The 17,375-nt window shown below is 51.7% G+C and overlaps 2 protein-coding genes across 12 annotated transcripts in view; one reads left to right on the forward strand and one right to left on the reverse strand.

The window, feature by feature from the left end:
• The window catches only part of DTNBP1 (dystrobrevin binding protein 1), a 121,400-nt gene extending 106,927 nt beyond the window's left edge, over positions 1–14,473 (forward strand). For both annotated transcript variants that reach the window (XM_045866342.2, XM_064597148.1), the window contains exons 8-10: positions 5,083–5,238; positions 12,944–13,087; positions 14,134–14,473. In XM_045866342.2, the coding sequence (XP_045722298.1) occupies positions 5,083–5,238; positions 12,944–13,087; positions 14,134–14,351 (518 nt within the window). In that variant the 3' untranslated portion in view covers positions 14,352–14,473. The remainder of the gene's footprint in view (positions 1–5,082; positions 5,239–12,943; positions 13,088–14,133) is intronic.
• A 555-nt stretch (positions 14,474–15,028) lies between these two features.
• The window catches only part of JARID2 (jumonji and AT-rich interaction domain containing 2), a 260,030-nt gene continuing 257,683 nt past the window's right edge, over positions 15,029–17,375 (reverse strand). For 9 of the 10 annotated variants that reach the window (XM_064597156.1, XM_064597150.1, XM_064597151.1 and 6 more), the window contains one exon: positions 15,029–16,984. In XM_064597156.1, coding sequence (XP_064453226.1) covers positions 16,777–16,984 — 208 coding nt within the window. In that variant the 3' untranslated portion in view covers positions 15,029–16,776. The remainder of the gene's footprint in view (positions 16,985–17,375) is intronic. The other variant, XM_064597152.1, reaches the window with a different exon arrangement.

Genomic DNA, 17,375 nt, shown 5'->3' on the forward strand with positions numbered 1-17,375 from the left:
GTGGTGAGAGCTGGCTTCACGGCAGGGCGACCCGCAGCACTAGAACCTTCTCGCTCAGGCCCGAGGCCGGGGTGCAGCTTCTGCACGGCTACCGTCCGCCCTGTGCTTTTTCATCGTGACCCTGAGCGTGGAGCTGGTTCGGGGGGCCCTGCTGTGCTGCTCGCTGACTGTCGCCACGTGGTCAGCTCAGACGTCAGGTACAGGCCGTCGTCGGGCGGTCGCCAGTATTTCCAATAACGACTGCGTTACATGCTTGAAAACAAAAAATTGTGATCTTCTTCCTCTTCTTTAAGTCATTTTAAATTCCCTGATCTACCTTACCCCCTGCTTTTGTGAGGGTTGACACATGATTAGATTTCATTCCAGTATAGAAAGCTTAAGATAAAAAACCATAGGACTGGGTGCCTGGGTGGCTCAGTCGGTTAAGCGTCTGCCTTCGGCTCAGGTCGTGATCCCAGGGTCCTGGGATCAAGCCCCACGCGGGGCTCTCTGCTCTGCAGGGGACCTGCTTCTCCCTCTCCCTCTGCCTTTCTCTCATGAATAAATAAATAAAATCTTAAAAACAAACAAACATAGGACTTGTAATTCAGAAACAGGAGAGAACTGAACTTTTGAAGCAGAAGTCTTGAGAAGAATGAAAGTTTTCAAGCTATACAACTGTCTATAGAAAATCTTAATTTGGTTAAAACAAGGTATTCTTTAGTGAAAACCCCTTTTGATTTCTACATTGATCTGTTTTTGAGCTGCTTATTCTGGAATTATTTTTTTCTAAAGATTAAGTGAACTTGGCTTGAAGTGTTTGAAGCATATTTAATCTGCTTTAGGGTTGACTTACTCGAATGCACTTGGCAGCCAGGAAGCGTTTGAGCAGAGAGGTTGATGGCCAAAGTGAAACAGATGAGGAGACATCCTCTTCAGTCCCCTCCGTCCCCTCTTCCGAGTCCACTCAGTTCCGCGCCGAGGTAGTAAGGCCGCTGAAAGGTGGCTGGTTCCGAAGTGCCCGAGCGGGGCTAAGAGAGCTGGGGTGATTCTCAGTGTCGTGCGCATCCTGGCTCGTGGTAATGTTTCATATTCCTTTTTCATAATATTCCTGTTCAAGAATCCATTATTTCAAATACTGCTGTCAGGATCTGTCAGCTCTTGGTCAGTGCTGTGTGCCTGGTGATTCACGTCTCTTCCCTCATTTAGTCCTGCCAACCACTTACAGAATAGGTGTTTTTACCTTTCTCATACAGAGGAGGACGTTGACAGGGAGGTTACGTGATAGCTAGTCCTAGATAGGCTAGTGTGGGTTTCTCTGGAAGCCGAGCCTGGGGTGAGGATCTTGCTGCAGGTAGTTTGTGTGGGAGGCGGTCCCGGGGAGCAGGAGTGAGGACGCAGAGAGCAAGCATGGGAGGAAAAGCCAAGACAGGGATGTGTTATTAAAGTCGACGCTAGAGCCAAGGGGCTGCATTTCCCCCAGGATCTCTGGGAAGTGTTCAGAATGCCTCCTAGAATTATCCATGCAAAGGGTGGGAGACTGGAACATTGATACACTGATTTCTGGTTGAGAGCTGTTTTAATTCCCCAGAACTTCTGGGCTCTGTGGTTTGAGGTTCCCCAAGACTCCAAGAATAAGTAGTAGTAATGATGAGCAGAAATATGGAGAGACAAGGGAACCGGCGTCTGCAGGAAGTAGTCTCAGGGATATCTGCTAAAAGGGATAGGACCCTACCTGGACTGATTCCAAAACCTGTGCTCCTTCCAGACCATCTTCCTGTAAACAGACCTATGATATGGGGTTAGTTAGGGTGACATGGAAATACAGAGAATGCCCATAGTGATTTTATAATAGTGTGAAGAGAAGGCACATTGTAGGTGTAATGCCTGGAATTATATGAAGTGGGGAAGGTTTCCTTTTTGTTGGTGTGGCTTGGTTAATGCTAGTTTGTATTGCTTGCATGGATGTAGGTTAGAATACAAGAAGAATGCCCAGAATAGTCTAAGTACTGGAGACTATAACTGATTTGGGATCAAAAACCTACTCCATTGGGGCGCCTGGGTGGCTCAGTCAGTTAAGCATCTGCATTCGGCTTGGCTCAGGTCCTGATCCAAGTCCCTGGATCGAGGCCCGCATCAGTCTCCCTGCTCAGGGGGAGTCTCCTTCTCTGCCGCTCACCCTGCTCATGCTTGCTCGCTCTCGCTTTCTGTCTCAAATAAAATCTTTTTTAAAAAAACATATTCCATTATTGAATTTTTAAGGTATATCATGCATATAGGATTATGTTCTCAGCATTTGTGAAATATGGTGTTGAATATTGGTGAAGAAACTAAGGCAGAGCACACTGGCCCTCGTAGACCATTGTTCACTATAAGTTTTATGTATTTTTGTTGTTAAAAATCACTGCAGGGGCATCTGGGTGGCTCAGTCGGTTGGGCATCCAACTCTTGATCTCAGCTCACTCTTGATCTCAGGGTCATGAGTTCCATACTGGGCATGGAGCCTACTAAAAAAAAAAAATCACTTGGTAACACCCCAAGGATTTTTTATTGATATGTAATTGACATATAACATTGTGGAAGTTTAAGGTGTACGTGCTGATTTAATGCAAGCGTATATTGCAGTCTGATTACCACTGTAGCGTCCGCTAACACCTCCATCACCTCACAAAACTATCATTTCTTTTTTGTGGTCAGAACACTTAGGATCTAGTTTCTTAGCAACGTTGAAGTATATAATACAGTACTGTTGACTATAACCACAGTGTTTTACATGAGATGTATTCTAACTGCAAGTTTGTACCCTGTGACCCACATCTCCCCACTTCCCCCACCGCCTGGTCTCTAGTAACCACCATTCTACTCTCCGTTTCTACTAGAGTTCACATCTAAGTAGTGTGCAGGATTTGTCTCTCTCTGTCCGACTTGTCACACTTAGCGTAACGCCCTCAAGGCCTGTCCATAGTGTCACAAATGACAGGATTTCCTTCTTCCTCATGAATGAGTCGTATTCCGTTGTATGCCTATGGACGGACACACACACACACCCCCCCCACATCCATTCATTCCTGACAGACACTTAGGTTCTTCCATATCTTGGCTATCATGAATAATGCTCGAGTGCAGATAATTTTTCAATATGCTGTTTTCATTCATTTGGATATGTAATCCAGAAGTGTGAGTGCTGGATTGTAGGGTGATTCTATTTTTAATTTTTTGAGGAGCCTCCATCCTGTTTTCCACAGCAGCTGCACCAGCTTGCCTTCCCACCCACAGTGCATGGGGGCTCCCCTTTCCCCGCATCCTCACCAGCACCTGTTATCTCATGTCTTCCCAGTGATGGCCATTCTAGCAGATGTGACATGGTCTCTCTCACTGTGGTTTTGGTTTGCATTTCTGTGGTGATTAGTAATGTTTGAGCATCTTTTCGTGTACCTGTTGGTCATTTGTATGTCTTCTTAAGAAAAGTGTTTATTCAGATTCTCTGTCCATTTTGTAATTGGATTTTTTTTATTATTGAGTTAGAGGAGTTCTAACACCCCAAGGGTAAACTGTGGGGAATAATGTCTTCAGTGAAATTATTTTTCAGTGTTTGGGGCCCTCAGTTTATTCCACGACAGTAAGGTAGTGGACACGTTCTGTTCTGCCAAACTCAGCCTAGCGTCGTGTCTGCCACAAGGTAGTCGTTGCAAAATATTTGCGTAAGGGAAATACCTCCAGTTGTCGTTTTTTGAGTCTTCCACCGGTCCGATTTGGGCAGGGGCTGGAACTGATGCAGTTTACTTGCAGGGTCCCCGTGTTGCTGCCTAAGAGACCAGCACACGCTTCGTGGCTAAATAAACAGCACAGATGTCTCTGCTCACAGCCTATAGGACAGTCGGTCCAGGCCCCGGGCCTCACGGGCCGCCAGCAGGGTGCCGACCAGGCTGCACTGCCGTCCGGAGAGTCGGGGGAGGAACCCGCTTCCACGCTCGGTCAGGTCATCGGCGGAGCTTGCAGGAGGAGGTCCCTGTTTCTGCGCTGGTGGCCCCCGCCCCGGGGACTGCTGTCCATCCCTGAACACCGCCTGGGGGCCTTGCCGACCGGCCCCCGCGCTTTGGAGCCTGCACGGGAGGATGTCCCTGGTTACATCACTTTGTCCAGGAACAGTGCAGGGGCCTTGAAGAGCCGGGGCAGGGCAGGCCGGCCCGACGGCCTCTCTTTCTGCACATCAGCCATGCCACGGGGCCTAAGCTAATTGTGGCGGGGAAATCCGATGCAGTCATGGCCTGGGGGTCACACGGGGTTGTGCCCCAGGGGGCCGGGGATCTTGGGGGCCGTATCGAGTGGGTGCCCACTGCCGTGTGACGCCCAGAGGACCCGAGAATTCATGACCTGTGGCCCACGTACAGGGCAAACGATGGTATACGCCTGACCCAGTGTCTCCACAGGGGCGCGGAGGACGGTGAGGCCCCAGGAGGCCAGTGTGGGGTTCTTGCCGGCGTGCCGCCGACTGATGGCTCTTGCCTGCTCGTACGGACTCGGCCCCAACTTGAAGGGTCCCTGCTCACTTTAATCGTAAAGTTCTTTCAGCACGATTCCATTGACGTCGCGTGTCAGTATTGGGTTAATATTCCTGTCCCAAATTCAGATGGGCCCCGTGAAGCTCAGGAAGGCTGACGGATGTCGGGCAGCTTGCATGGCTGGTGAGCAGTGAAGCCCAGACCCCCCGTGGCCACTGCACCCCAGCAGCTGCGTCCTTGCTCCCTTACTTGGTGCTTCCTGTGCGCCTGGCTCCGCGCTGGGGGAGGGCAGAGGGCAGCCTCTGTCTAGGGCCCTGTCCGCCTGTCTGCCCGAAAGCTGTTCTGTACGAAGTGGGAGGTGTGCTGGGAAGGTCACTGCAGGCAGGAGTGGGGGGACAGCACAGGCAAAGGCACGGACGGCCAGGGCCTGGCACGCTGGGGACTGGAGGAAGGGCCCCAGACTGGGGGACGGGAGGCGGCCTGCGTCTCCGTCGGGGCACCGGCCTCTCAGCCTGGAGGCTCGCAGGAGTACGAATGTATTCCCGTTTCCTGTCTCCCCGCCCCTTCTCAAACCCTGACCCAGAGTGTTCTGTTTCCTTAGCTGAACTCGATGCCGAGCACACCCAGAAGGTCCTGGAAATGGAGCACGCCCAGCAAGCGAAGCTGAAGGAGCGGCAGAAGTTTTTCGAGGAGGCCTTCCAGCAGGACATGGAGCAGTACCTCTCCACAGGTTACCTGCAGATAGCGGAGAGGAGAGGCAAGTGGGGGAGAGGGTCGCTGGCAGCGGGGGACCGAGACCGTGTCACACTGCATCCCCCGGCCGGGTCGTGGGGCACAGTCCCCTGCAGTCCATTCTGGTATCAGTCCCCAAAACTCAGAGTGGATGCGTCATGCCACGTCTGTCTTGTGGTTTTTGCGCCTTCCTGTAGCTCTAGGCTTTAATTGGAGATACTTAGAAAACATAAAATACGTTTTATTAAAAACTAAAAAAGACCAACATTACCCTTAATTCTCCGGCACAGAATAATCTGTTACTATTTTCGGGGTGGTTCTTTCCCAGTCTGTGTACGTAACTGCTACCACAGCGTACCTACGTCCAGTCACTCCACGGGCATCAGTCCCCGTGTTAAGAATTCCTTAGAAGGGCGTGGGTTCAGAGGTGCGTCCTCACCGGCAGGATGTACGCTGTGCTACGTTTAACCAGCTTCCTAGCTGAACGTGTCGATTCTTTACCTTTATAAATGGTTGTGTGAGGCACATCTAGGTGCATAAATGTCTGTCTGCATCTCGATGGTTCCCAGGAACAAGCGGAGCAGGGGAGGCATCAGGGACGGAGTCCCTCATCCCACCTTTGAGAGCCGGGGGCCTACGTGGCAGCTTCCATTCCTCTCGGGCAGGAGCAGTGACGGCCAGGCCTTCTGGGCTCACCTGCCCCTCAGCGCCCCAGAGACCCCCCCGCCTCCCCAGATCTGACTGTCCTCAGCCTCCCTGGGCTCCCCCGCCCCTCACCACACCCCCCGACGTACCTCACGCTCTTCCTTCCCTTTCTATCCTGTGGCCTCCCCCAGGAGAGGCTAAAGAAATCAAAAACAAGGAAGGAAAATAATGCAGAGAAAACTGATGAGAAGTAATATCTGAATGCCTTGGAAAGCACCAGAGGACGCGTCGGGTGGCTAAGGCTTTCTTGCAGTGGGTCGGACAGGTTTGAAGATGAGCGTCTTCGTCTCTCTGGACTTGGCTTTCCCTGTTGTATGCCTCCGACCTAAAGTCTGTCTTCATCTAGGAAGGTCAGGCTGCCCGTTTCCTCAGAACACGCACGCTATTCCTTTGCTCCAGGGTTTGGTGCTGGTTATGGAGTGAGCGGCCCGTTTGCTGCAGGGATGTGGGTCCTGTCGTGTGCAGGGGTGAGGAGGAGGACGTCTCAGTGTGAGCCCCTGTAACAAACCCCCAGACACGGGTGGCTTAAACCGCGGGCATTTATTTCCCACAGTTCTGGAGGCTCAAGTCCAAGATCAAGGTGCCGGCAGGTTCGGCTCCCAGGGGAGAAGCCCTCTTCCTGGGCTTGCATCTCGTCGCACCCCCACGTGGCAGTGAGAGCCCCCCTCGGGCATGTCTTTGCGGAGGACGCTAATCCCCTTAGGGGAGGCCCAGCCCTCCCCACCTCATCTCAGCCTGTTCGCCTCCTAAAGGCACCCCTTTGTGTGGTCTTGAAAGCACTGAAGAAGAAAATTGGAAGATTTGGGCTTTTTCGCTTTCTGCTGCAGCCAGAGCTGGAAGGACATTTGCAGATAACAAGCATCTCTCCACAGGGCTGTTGGGAGCCGTCCCTTGGGCTTCCCAGCCTGGCGAGTCCCACACGCCTGTCTTCCCCAGCAGTCCTCTCCCAAGGATGAACGTGGGGAGGTCTCGTGTAGGAGAATCAGTCAAGATAAAAAAATCTCCATAGTGAACATGGTATTTTGGACTCCTTCCACTAAATCAGAAATAGCAGTCTGAATTTTTCTCACTTTCCAAAGCATCATTTTTTAATGAAGACAAAGGCATGGGAAATTTTACCCAGAAAAGTATCCGAGTAAAGGGTAAAGGGACCTCGGGCGACCTGGGTCGGGTGAGGCTGGAGAACCCGCAGAGCGTGGGGCGTCCCGCACTTGGAGACACAAGGGCACCACCAGATGTGCCAAGCCTCGGAGGGGAACTGGGAGCCACTGGCGCCCAGCGGGTCTGAGTGCAGTCCAGGCACAGCAGCCTGGTGTGGTCCAGACCTGGCTTCAGTGGTCTTCGTTGCGAGCCAGGGTATGTTGAGGGTACAGCTAGTAATGAATAGATCACCTTGGAGACGCCCTGCTCTGTATCTGTGTTCCTACAATGGATCTCCGGCTCCCAAGGGGGCCCTGTGGAGCTCAGCAGAGTCAAATCCTGGAGCCAGGGGTGTCCCCCTGTGCCCTGACTCAGCCCTTGGATGTTCCAGGATGGACTCAGTGCTTGGGAAAGAGAAGGAAAGGATGTGTGGGCAAGATTAGCAAAGTTAGAGGAGAATTAATAGATAAAAATGCACCAAACTAGAATTCATATAGTGTCTTACCCGCCCCCCCAGGATACTATCTTGAGTTGGAGGAGTGTCTCAAACACAGTCATCAGCTTATGGATTTAACTTTGTATAATTACTTCCCCGTGAGGGTTTTATTTAGAAATAAAATTTTTATTGGAAATTTACTCTGATCCATTACTGGCTTTCATTGAATTAGGAAGTATTTTAATATCCAGAAAAGAACTGAAAATGTCCCATACTTCTGTTTCCAGATTTAGCATTTTAATGTTTTCCCAGATTTGCTTCAGATATTTTAAAAAATGTTATGAAATATTCCAAATATACACAGAGGTGTAAGGAATAACATAAACACCCATATACTGTCTCAAAACTCATCTCTTGCAGTGCATTACTTTGGAAAGTGGACTTTTGTGACTGACTTGATAAACTATTGGTATATTTTCAAAAAAAAAAAAAAAAAACACCCATGTACTAACCACCCAGCTCAAGAACTAAGAGCACCCATACCAGTGAGGGCCCCCCTCCAGAGGGACCAGCCGCGCTCCTGGTTCCGGCCGCCTCGGCTGCGCGTAGACGCAGATGGGTGCTGCACTGCATGCTGGCTTTCTGGGCACGTATTCTGACCATTGTCCATTCCGGCTCATTTCAGCCTCATTTGTTCCTTTTCACTCTTAAATAATTTCCAGATCTACTGAATGAATATATGGAAATCTATTCATTGTGTCGATGGTGTTTTCGTTGTTTCAGGTTCTTTCTCACTAAAAACACCACCGTTAAGAAGGATATTCCCGTGCGTCTTGGTACATGTGAGGAGAGTTTCTTTAGGGCCGTGGGTCTTAAACTTGAGCCAGCCTCACCGTCACCAGGAGGGCTGCTCACACGGGGGCTGGCCCCACTCCAGGGTTTCTGATCTAGTAGGTCTGGGGTGGGGCCTGAGAATTCGCATTTCTGACCAGTTCTGGGGTGAGGGAATGCTAGAGGCTGCTGGCCCTGGGGGCCACGCTTTGAGAACTGTTTCCTTAGGGTGTATCCCGATGATAGTAATTACAGAGTCATTTGATGTGCTTATCTTTATTTTTACTAGATGGTCAATTACCTGCCAAAATCCCCATACCCGTTTACAGCGTCCCTAGCAGTATGTGCATGTTCTGATCACTCCTCATCTTTGTCAATACTTGTTAGAGCCAGAGATTTAAGTTTTTGCCAACCTGTACGAAATGACCTCTTATTTGGGTTTTGATTTGCATTTCCTTGATTGTCCGTAGTCTTATACCCGTGGTATTGGCCTTTCATGATAATCCGAGGCCGTCACCTTCATTTGACCCATGGCTTATCGATCCTAGAGTGGCCTTTGCTCAGTGTGTGTTTATTTTAATGTGATCAGCTTTGCCCATTTCATTGTGTATGGTTTGTCCTTTTGCGTCTCGCTCAGGAACTCCTTCCCTCCAAGTAACACACAAGTAGAACTTGGCTAGAGCTGCAAGTTATAAGAACATCCTACTGTGTTTCATTTGTAAAGTTTCAGTGTTTTCCATTCCATACTTGGCTCTTAAATCCACCACCAGTTGGTCTTTCTGCGGATCGTGAGGGAAGGACCCAGTTTTGGTACTGTTGTCTCCACCCCAGCATTCTTCCCCCACTGCTGCTGGGTGTCTTGTTGCAGTGGGGCCTCTGTCCTAGGCCCTCTTCTCCGACCTGTTCTTCCGTGTGTCTAGCCTGGAGCCCCAACCGTACCATCCGAATTCTTCAGTAAGCAGCGGTTCTCAAGCGGGGACAGTTTTGTCCCCTGTCTGCACCGTGGTGGGGCGCTCGGGGCAGGGGCATGCTGCTGGCATCTAGCAGACAGACGGACGGATGCTGCTGGCCATCCGCCAGTAGACAGGACAGCCCCACGACAAAGAATCCTCTGGTCCAGGGTGTTGGGGCCTCAGGTGGAGTGTTTCATGGCGAGTCCTGCACACCCCTGCACACGTTGGCGCTTTCTCGCTCCTTTGTGGTTGCCTTGGCCTTCTGGGCTCTTCGTCCTTCCGTAGAAACGTGGGAGTCCGATTTCCAGGTCCTGTGAAAAGCTCCCTGAAGACGTTGGCTGTAGTTGAGTTCAGCTCCTACACGGAGGGAGCACCACCCTCCAGGAGCCCTGCTCTGTGCCCACGTGCAGCAGCTCTCCTCACTTCTCTTCCCCGGCGTTCGGGGAACGTGCCTCGGACACTGCTGGGGGGCCAGTCCTCTCTGTGGCAAGAGCTGCCCATGCTTTCCCTATGATAGTTACAGAGGTTTCCCGTTTCTTAGTAGTTTTAGCAAGTTTTCCACGGAATCTGTCCTGCGCATCTGTAGTTCGCAAATACGTTCGCACAGTGGTGCCTGCGGTGCACGTCTCCGTCTCTGGCATTCGGGGCAAGCTTTGCTTCGGCCTCCCTCAAATTGCTCGTTTGTGCCATTGACCCCTTCGTGATGAATCTTACCCAGAACATCTGTTTTTAAGTGTTTTCTCAAAGACTCAACTTTTAGTTTTGTTTTCTTTTGAATCTTTAGTTCATGAAGTTCTCTTCCTCAGTGCTGGGGATTTTCAGGTGGTGGTCTTTTGGGTTTTGGTCTAATTTAAGTTGGCCATCTGTGCTTGATTTTCAGAATTCTTGTCTGAATAAGGCAGAGCTATGAATGTTTCACGAGGTTAAAGTTCACCCCTTTTAACAGAATTCTACAAGTTTTGACAAGTAATAGTTCTTCCTGGGTTTTTCAGATTTTCCATTATGACTTATTTGACTTGTGAACTGTTCAGAAGTGTCTTTAAATAATGCGTGAAGGTGTTTCCAGTTACCGTTTGTTACTGATTTCTAATGAACTTCCTTGTGGTTGTCAGAGAACGGGATTTTGATTTTTTTTAATTCAAGACTTAAGAGTTTGTCTGCATGTTTCATGTATATTTGAGAGCAAGATTCTAAATGAGAGGGTTCTGCGTGTACTCATTGCAACAGGCTTGTAAGTTGGGCTGTTCAAATATTCCCTATCACTAAATTTTATAGCGTTTGGTTATGTAATTATCCAAGAGGTATATCAAGCCCTCCTTCCCCTCATAATTATGGATTTCTTAGATCTTCTTTGTCTGCCATTCTTTAAACGTAGCCAGAAATTATATCATCACACAGAAATTTTGAATTGTCCTCCTGGCGAACGGAACCTTTACTAAGTACTACACTTTACCCCAGTATTTTTGCTTTCCCTTAAAGTGTGTTTTGTTTCCTATTAAAATTACTGTGTCAGCTTTCACGTTATCTACTTTCCATTTTTCTTAAGCTTTTCGTGTGTTTTAATGTCCTTATGTTTTAGGAGTGTCTGCTAGGAATGAAACATAGGTAGATTTTAATCACTTTAATTCAGTCTTATAACCTGTTACAACTGGCAAATCTGATTCATTTACATTTCCTGGGCTTACTGACATACGTGGCTTCATTACCATCTTTCTTGGTGCCATTCGATGCTTGTTAATCCAGTTTTTCTCAAAGTCCTACTCCTGTTCTCGAACAGGACAGGACAGACCGAAAGGAAAGGGAGACTCCGGACCTTTCAAAACTGCAGCCAAAGCAAGGCCAGTAGCCACAAAGGCCGTGCTGACAGGCCTTCATACCCATAAAGGAAAACCTGCCTGTTTCCAGCCCAGCGGCCGGCACCCCCATGGGGCCCGCATCTGACCAGTGGGCACAGTGGCCCTGACCGGTCGGGCTGTGACACAGCAGGACTGCGAGGCCGTGACCCAGTCCACACCGTGGCCGAGTCCATGCTGACCACGTGGCTTTGGATGTTGCCGTTTCGGGGAGGTCACCTAAGCTTGAGTAAGCTCCCTCCAGCTTAGGGACAGAAGTGTTTTGCTCTTTACTTCGAATCTTAGGGTGACCGTTAAGGGTGCCGTGCCTCAAGATGATCCGGTCCTCCCTCCCTCCCTCCCCCGCCCGGTGCAGGGCCTCACACCGCGTGGGCTCCCCACATACCCCCTGCGGCTCCTGTCGCCTGCGCTCAGTCCTCTAGTACTGGGTACGCTGTGACCAGCTGCCCGGCCCCTTCGGCCCTGCGTGCCCAGAGCGGCTTCACTTGGCGAGCTCTGACTGAGCTTGTGTCTGATCCTTGATCTTAAATGCCACTTAATGTTCTAGAATCTTAGAGATGACATTCATCTCACCTCTTTGAACTTCTTACTCCACGGTCTCCTGGCTTCTGCTGTTGAGAAGCGGTCAGACTATTTCCTGTTCTTTCCTCATCTGTCCCTTCTCTCTGCCGTTCTCCACTGATGGAGGTGAGGATTGCTTTTATCTGTCTTCCTGAATCTGGTCTGGAAAATCAGCCCCGTGGACTGTCACTGCTCCCCAGCATCTGGTCCTGGAGCCCTGACGGTGTTCAGCGTTTGCGTTTTCCCGCTGTTTCTGGACTGTGTAGGGGAGAGTTGATTCAGTCTAGCATGCTCTTGTGGACTTTGGCCCTCACTCATCTTCCATTTAACTCCTGCCCAAAGTTCTACATTTTGGTGACTAAAATGTTCCTATCTGAAAGTCATTTGGCTTCTCTCAAATGTTTGTCTTTTAACCCGTTTTTTTGATTCATCTTTAAGTTCATTAAAATACTTAAGTCATTTAAATTAAATGGCAGGGGGTGTTACCCCACGTGTGTTTCTGCTGACCCTCCTTGTGAGTGGCAGGGTCCCGCGTGCCGTAAGCGCTGGGCTGCGCCGAGTTTGTGTGTCTGCATAACTGGGAGACCCAGGGCTGAGGGTATGTCCGCATCCAGAAATATTTCATTTCTGCCGGACACTGTCACGCCTGGGATGGTGAAGCCAACGGGCTTGCGGTTTTCTGGGCCACAGAGGTAGTAGGAATGGGGCTCCAGACCAGGGGGCCGCGTCCCCCGGGGTCCAGGCTCACTCGCAGTCGTCGTCTCCTCTTGCCCGTGGGCCGACTTGACTTTCCTGTAGTCTGTGCTTTCACTGCAGGGAGTTTGCGGGCCTTGCCCAAACCTCGTCTGCTGTTTCGAGCAGGGACTAGAAAGAGGCCACCAGGGCAAGGATAGCTTCAGCCGGGGTTACCACGTTTTGGGGCATCTGCAGGCAGGAGGCAGAGCTGTGGTGGCAGGAGGGCTCTTGGAAACAGGGCCCCGCTCAGCAGCGAGGATGGCTGCATGCAGGGGCGAGCTGTCTGGGGCACCTGCAAGCAGGAAAGCTGCCGGAACGGGTCCCCGGGCATCAAGGCTGGGCGAGGAGGGAGTCGCAGCGCCTCGCCGGGAGGGGTCCTTGCTCTGATTTGGAAGGTTCGGAATGGCAGGAACTTCTGTCTCCTGAGCATGTTAGCCTAATGCACTCAAAGCTCACCTCTGAAAGGGTTATTCAAGACCGAAGGTGTCACTTCCTCTCGCGCCCGTGTCTTCCCAGAGCCCATGGGCAGCATGTCGTCCATGGAAGTGAACATTGACATGCTGGAGCAGATGGATCTGATGGACATCTCTGACCAGGAGGCCCTGGACGTCTTCCTGAATTCCGGCGGCGAAGACAACACGGCACTGTCTCCGGTCTCAGGTGGGGGTGACCAGCTCGCACGCACTGTCACACTCATACTCGCACCCTCTCCCCCCAGAGGGCAGCCCTCTGAGGACTGTGGTCAGCCCGTGCCAGCCCGAGCTCAGCTGCTTGTCCTGCTGCCCGTCAGCCACCTGGCCGAGACCGTGAGCGCGGCCCACACCCCCTCAGGGGCCATCGGGCTGCATCAGGGCTCGGAAGGCCGTGGGAGTCAGGCCGTCGGGCCTGACGTGGGACCGGGGCTCCCGCAGGGCTTGAACCCCCGCCCCGCCCGCCCCCAGCACGTGCTTCCTGGAGCTCTTGCTCCGCCTGGGCTCTGGTTTGGGTGGTGGCTGCACCCCCGTGGGCACTTGTCCTCTACACACCGCCTTCCCCAAACTGTGTGTCACGGAAGTGGGGCAGACGATTTTCCGAGGCCCCAGCCCTAGAGCCGGGCTCAGCGGGACACCGTCCCTCAGGCCCAGGCGGGGCCTGCTCATATGCGGGTAAGCGCTCTCCTGTCCCCTCCGGCCAGGGCCACCCCCCAAGCCCCAGCTTTCCCGTCAGCGGTGCTGCCTTTAACTTCGCCACGAGGCAGCGCTCTCCCCCGGCCGTTGTCCCGGGGCGCCGAGGCGGGGCCGCTGGGAAGGGTGGGAGTGCTGGCCCCGTACCCTGGAGTCAGGAGGACGCAAGCCGTAACTCGACCAGCTGCACGTGACTTGGCCTCCTTTCAGGCCTTTGTAGTTGCCGTGAAGTTGGAGAGCCACCAAAAGACCGGGGGGGTTTTCTCTTAGCGTTGATCCTCCAGGGTTCCTCCCAAGGATATACGGAAATCCAGGTTACGGCGGTGACACAGGCTGCGGCTCGAAGAAGTGCCGCCTGTGCCTTAAGCCCTGGGCTTTGCTGGTGTGGAAGGCGGGCTCAGCTCGGGGCCCTGGCGCCGCCAGCTCACTCGGCAGCGCCCGGGTGCTGGGACTGGGCCCCCCGGACTGCGTGCGCATCTGGATGGCCTTCCGTGGTACTTCGCCACTGCACCGTCTCCATGGCCGTTTCTCTTCACTTCGCAGGGCCCGCCTCGGGGGTCGGCCGGCACGACATCACTCTCCAGGTCCCAAGGGCCGCCGAATCCCAAGCTGCGCGGCCTTCCTCGCTGTCCGTCTGCCCCGAGCTGGCTGCCCCGGCCCCCCGCGACCGTGGCGAGTCCCCCATCGTCCAGTCTGACGAGGAGGGCGTGGAGGCGGACACAGCCCTCGCCACGTTACACACGGACGACAGCGACTCCTAGGTCTGTGTGCTCCCACCGTGTGTCCCCTCACTGTGCAGGCAGGTGGTTTTTACCCAGTTTGCCAGTAATGTGTGAGAAACTGACTGTAAGAACAGCTGACAATAAAGTTCGTACGGAAGGGCTTCTAGCTAGAGCCGTCCTTCAGGCCTTCGGGGCAGGGAGGGCAGCTTGGGCCCCGCGGACCACGGAGGGGCCTGCGTCTGGCAGGGCTGGGCCGGGAACCCTACGTCCCTGGCTCGGCCCAGTGTGGAGGTTGGAAGCCCTTTGGAGAGACTAAATCTGCTTCCTCCACGGTGTAGCCCGAGTCCGCTGGGGTTTCCCTCTGTGAGGACAAAATCAACACCCCGCAGCTGTCCCTGCTTTAACATGAGCACACACACCTGCGCCCAGAGGAGAAGGATCCATCATCCAGATCACTTCTCTGTTCCTCCTCCTGCCGGGAAGCTGGCCACCCGGCGGGGCCCCCTTCAGCAGTGCTCCCGGCCCAGCCTGCTGGCAGGCTGCTCGGAATGGAAGAGCTCACAGCAGCCACGGGGGCCCCCGTTCACCTGGGGGGGGGGGGGGGGTGCAAGCCACCAGCAGAGGCTTGACTCCCTGGCATTGGGGGGGGGGGGGGGAGGGGGGTTTGACCAGAGAAAAGCGACCTCGTTTCATTCATCTTCCACAAGACAGACAAATATCCAAAAAACTTTTTATTATTAAACCTTGTAGTACAAACCTGAAAAGTAAACAAAAAACTGGCAATAAACAACATGAAGTCCTCCCTCCCGCGGGAGGGGTGCAGAGCAGCGCTAATAAATTAATTAAATGTCAAACTGTAAGCCAGAGGCAGAGTTTACTGTCAAAAAGAGGGAAAGTACACAGCAAGGCCATAAAAACCGGACAACCACATTGGAAAACACTTGACTCTGTTTATGTAATTGTTAAATATTCCAAAAACAGTTCAGTCTTCTGCAACAACAACCAACAAAGTGTAGCACAGGACGCTCCTGACAGTCCCGCTGACAAGCTCAGTGCAACAGGGGCAGCTACGGGCTCGGTGGGTCCAATTACGAAACAAAGAACAGCTTGTGAAAACAGTTCCCTTTTTTATTCCACACATACTGTACACACAACCGGAGAAGGGCAACAGCTACTCCATTATTATTTTGTTGTTGTTGTTCAGTGATGTAAGCAGCACTTATAAATGTTACAAGAAAAACCCTGTAAGCATCCAATCCACCCGATGAAGAAACGGAAACGTAAGGCTTTTCTTCATCTTGTCTTCGCGCCCTCCCCACCCCCCCACCGAGAAAAAGGCTCAAGTATTTAAAACAATTTACAGGCGTATGTACAAAAGGGATGGGATTCTTTTTTTTTTCTTCTTTCTTTTTGTTACAACATGAAGAGAAAAAATAGACAAGATGAGCGCAGATGCATTTTCACATTCAAACAGAACTGCAGACCTCCTAGTGGCTTTGAGTGTGACCGTCAACAAGACGAACTGAAGAGAGAGATTAATGCTGACGCGTGAAGGTGGGGAACAAGCAGTGAGATGGAGACGGAATGTTAGAAAGATTGCACATCTAGGACAAAGAAGCACTTACGGCTTCGATCGCTTTTTTTTTTTTTTCCTTTTTTTGTTTTTCTTAAGGATGCTATTGAAGGGTTTTTGATAAAGTAGCCAACAGCACCAAAAAATAACAGAATGGATTTCCTAATGAAATCAGGCACAGGTGTCCCTCACGTGACCCCTCCAAGGCAGGCAGTCGTCTTCGCTCGCTCTCCTCTTTCCCAAAAACAGATGCATAGTGATGTGCTGGTAAAGAGAACCTCGGCGCTCCTCTTCGCGTTTTGCCTCGGGTTAGGAAACTACGTCCGCCTTCAGCTGCCATGACCTCCCCAAGACACAACATGGGGGTTCTCCGGTTTTAAAAACTACAAACTCGTTTTGCACATGACAGAAGAAAAGACAGCCAGAGTAAAGCCATTTCTTTTCAAGTTTTGTGTGTGTGTGTCTCCTATCCCTTTTCCTCTCTAGAAAAATCTGCTCACATGACTGATGGTTTTAAAATTTGTTCTCCAAACTTCACCCTCTTCAAAAATGGGTTAAAAAGCCTTTTTTCCCCAAGTTACCAAAGAAAACAAAACAAAACAAAACAAAAACAAAACAAAAAACCGAAAAGGCGTTTTTCAGCCACAGGGGCAATACAAATTAATACGGCCCCTCAAGGGTTTTTAAAACAGTGAATATACGGCAGCTTCAAAACTCTGACTGCAGTATCTAGGTATTCTAAGTACAAAAAAAAGTTCAACAGTTTAATGCTAAAACAAAATCAGTTCTCTAAAACCAGAAGAAAATCTTCTTTAGAGCTAGTGCAAAGACAGCTTGAATCCTACAGCAAGTACTCCAAACTAGAATATAATAATTACAAAAAAATATCTATCAGTCGACACGGCTGTTGGCATCTTCACGACGAGCTTGCAGCACTTTTGGATGAACTGGAGGATGAAAGCCGGGATGGCGGCACGTCCACAGTCGCTCTCTTGCGGGGCCCTCTTTTTGGTGTCGGTTTACTGAGACAGTTCTCAATGCTGCCGTTCTTACCAGATACTTTGCCACAGATCTGGTTGACCAGACTGATGATCTGTTCCTGTTCCGGGTCGAAAGGGAGAGAGAATTAAGAAACCGAAGACCACCGTCCCAGAACCGCCCAGGGCACGCTTGGCGCCGACTCCCCATTGCACAGCGAGCCTGGGGCAGCCGAGGGGCCCCTCCAAGCGTGCTTCCTGGAAGCTGGGCGAGGCCCCAACGGCTCCCTGGGCCCTTCTGAGCGGCAGCGCGAGAACCAGTGAGAACATCGCTCAGGGACAGTGAGGCCCCCTCCCTGGCAGCTTAACACCCATGAAGTCCCGTGACTACAGGCAGCAGGGAGGACGGCGGCCCCCTCGCCGCCGAGCCACAGCCGCCCACACAGGCGTGGACGACAGCGGGCGCTGTGGGCCCTGTGAGCCCGGCTCAGCCTGCACCGCGCGTTGGGGGGG

The sequence above is a fragment of the Mirounga angustirostris genome, unplaced genomic scaffold, assembly GCF_029215605.1.
Source record: "Mirounga angustirostris isolate CCGP_5_RB_7025 unplaced genomic scaffold, mMirAng1.0.hap1 SCAF_8, whole genome shotgun sequence".
Taxonomy (NCBI): domain Eukaryota; kingdom Metazoa; phylum Chordata; class Mammalia; order Carnivora; family Phocidae; genus Mirounga; species Mirounga angustirostris.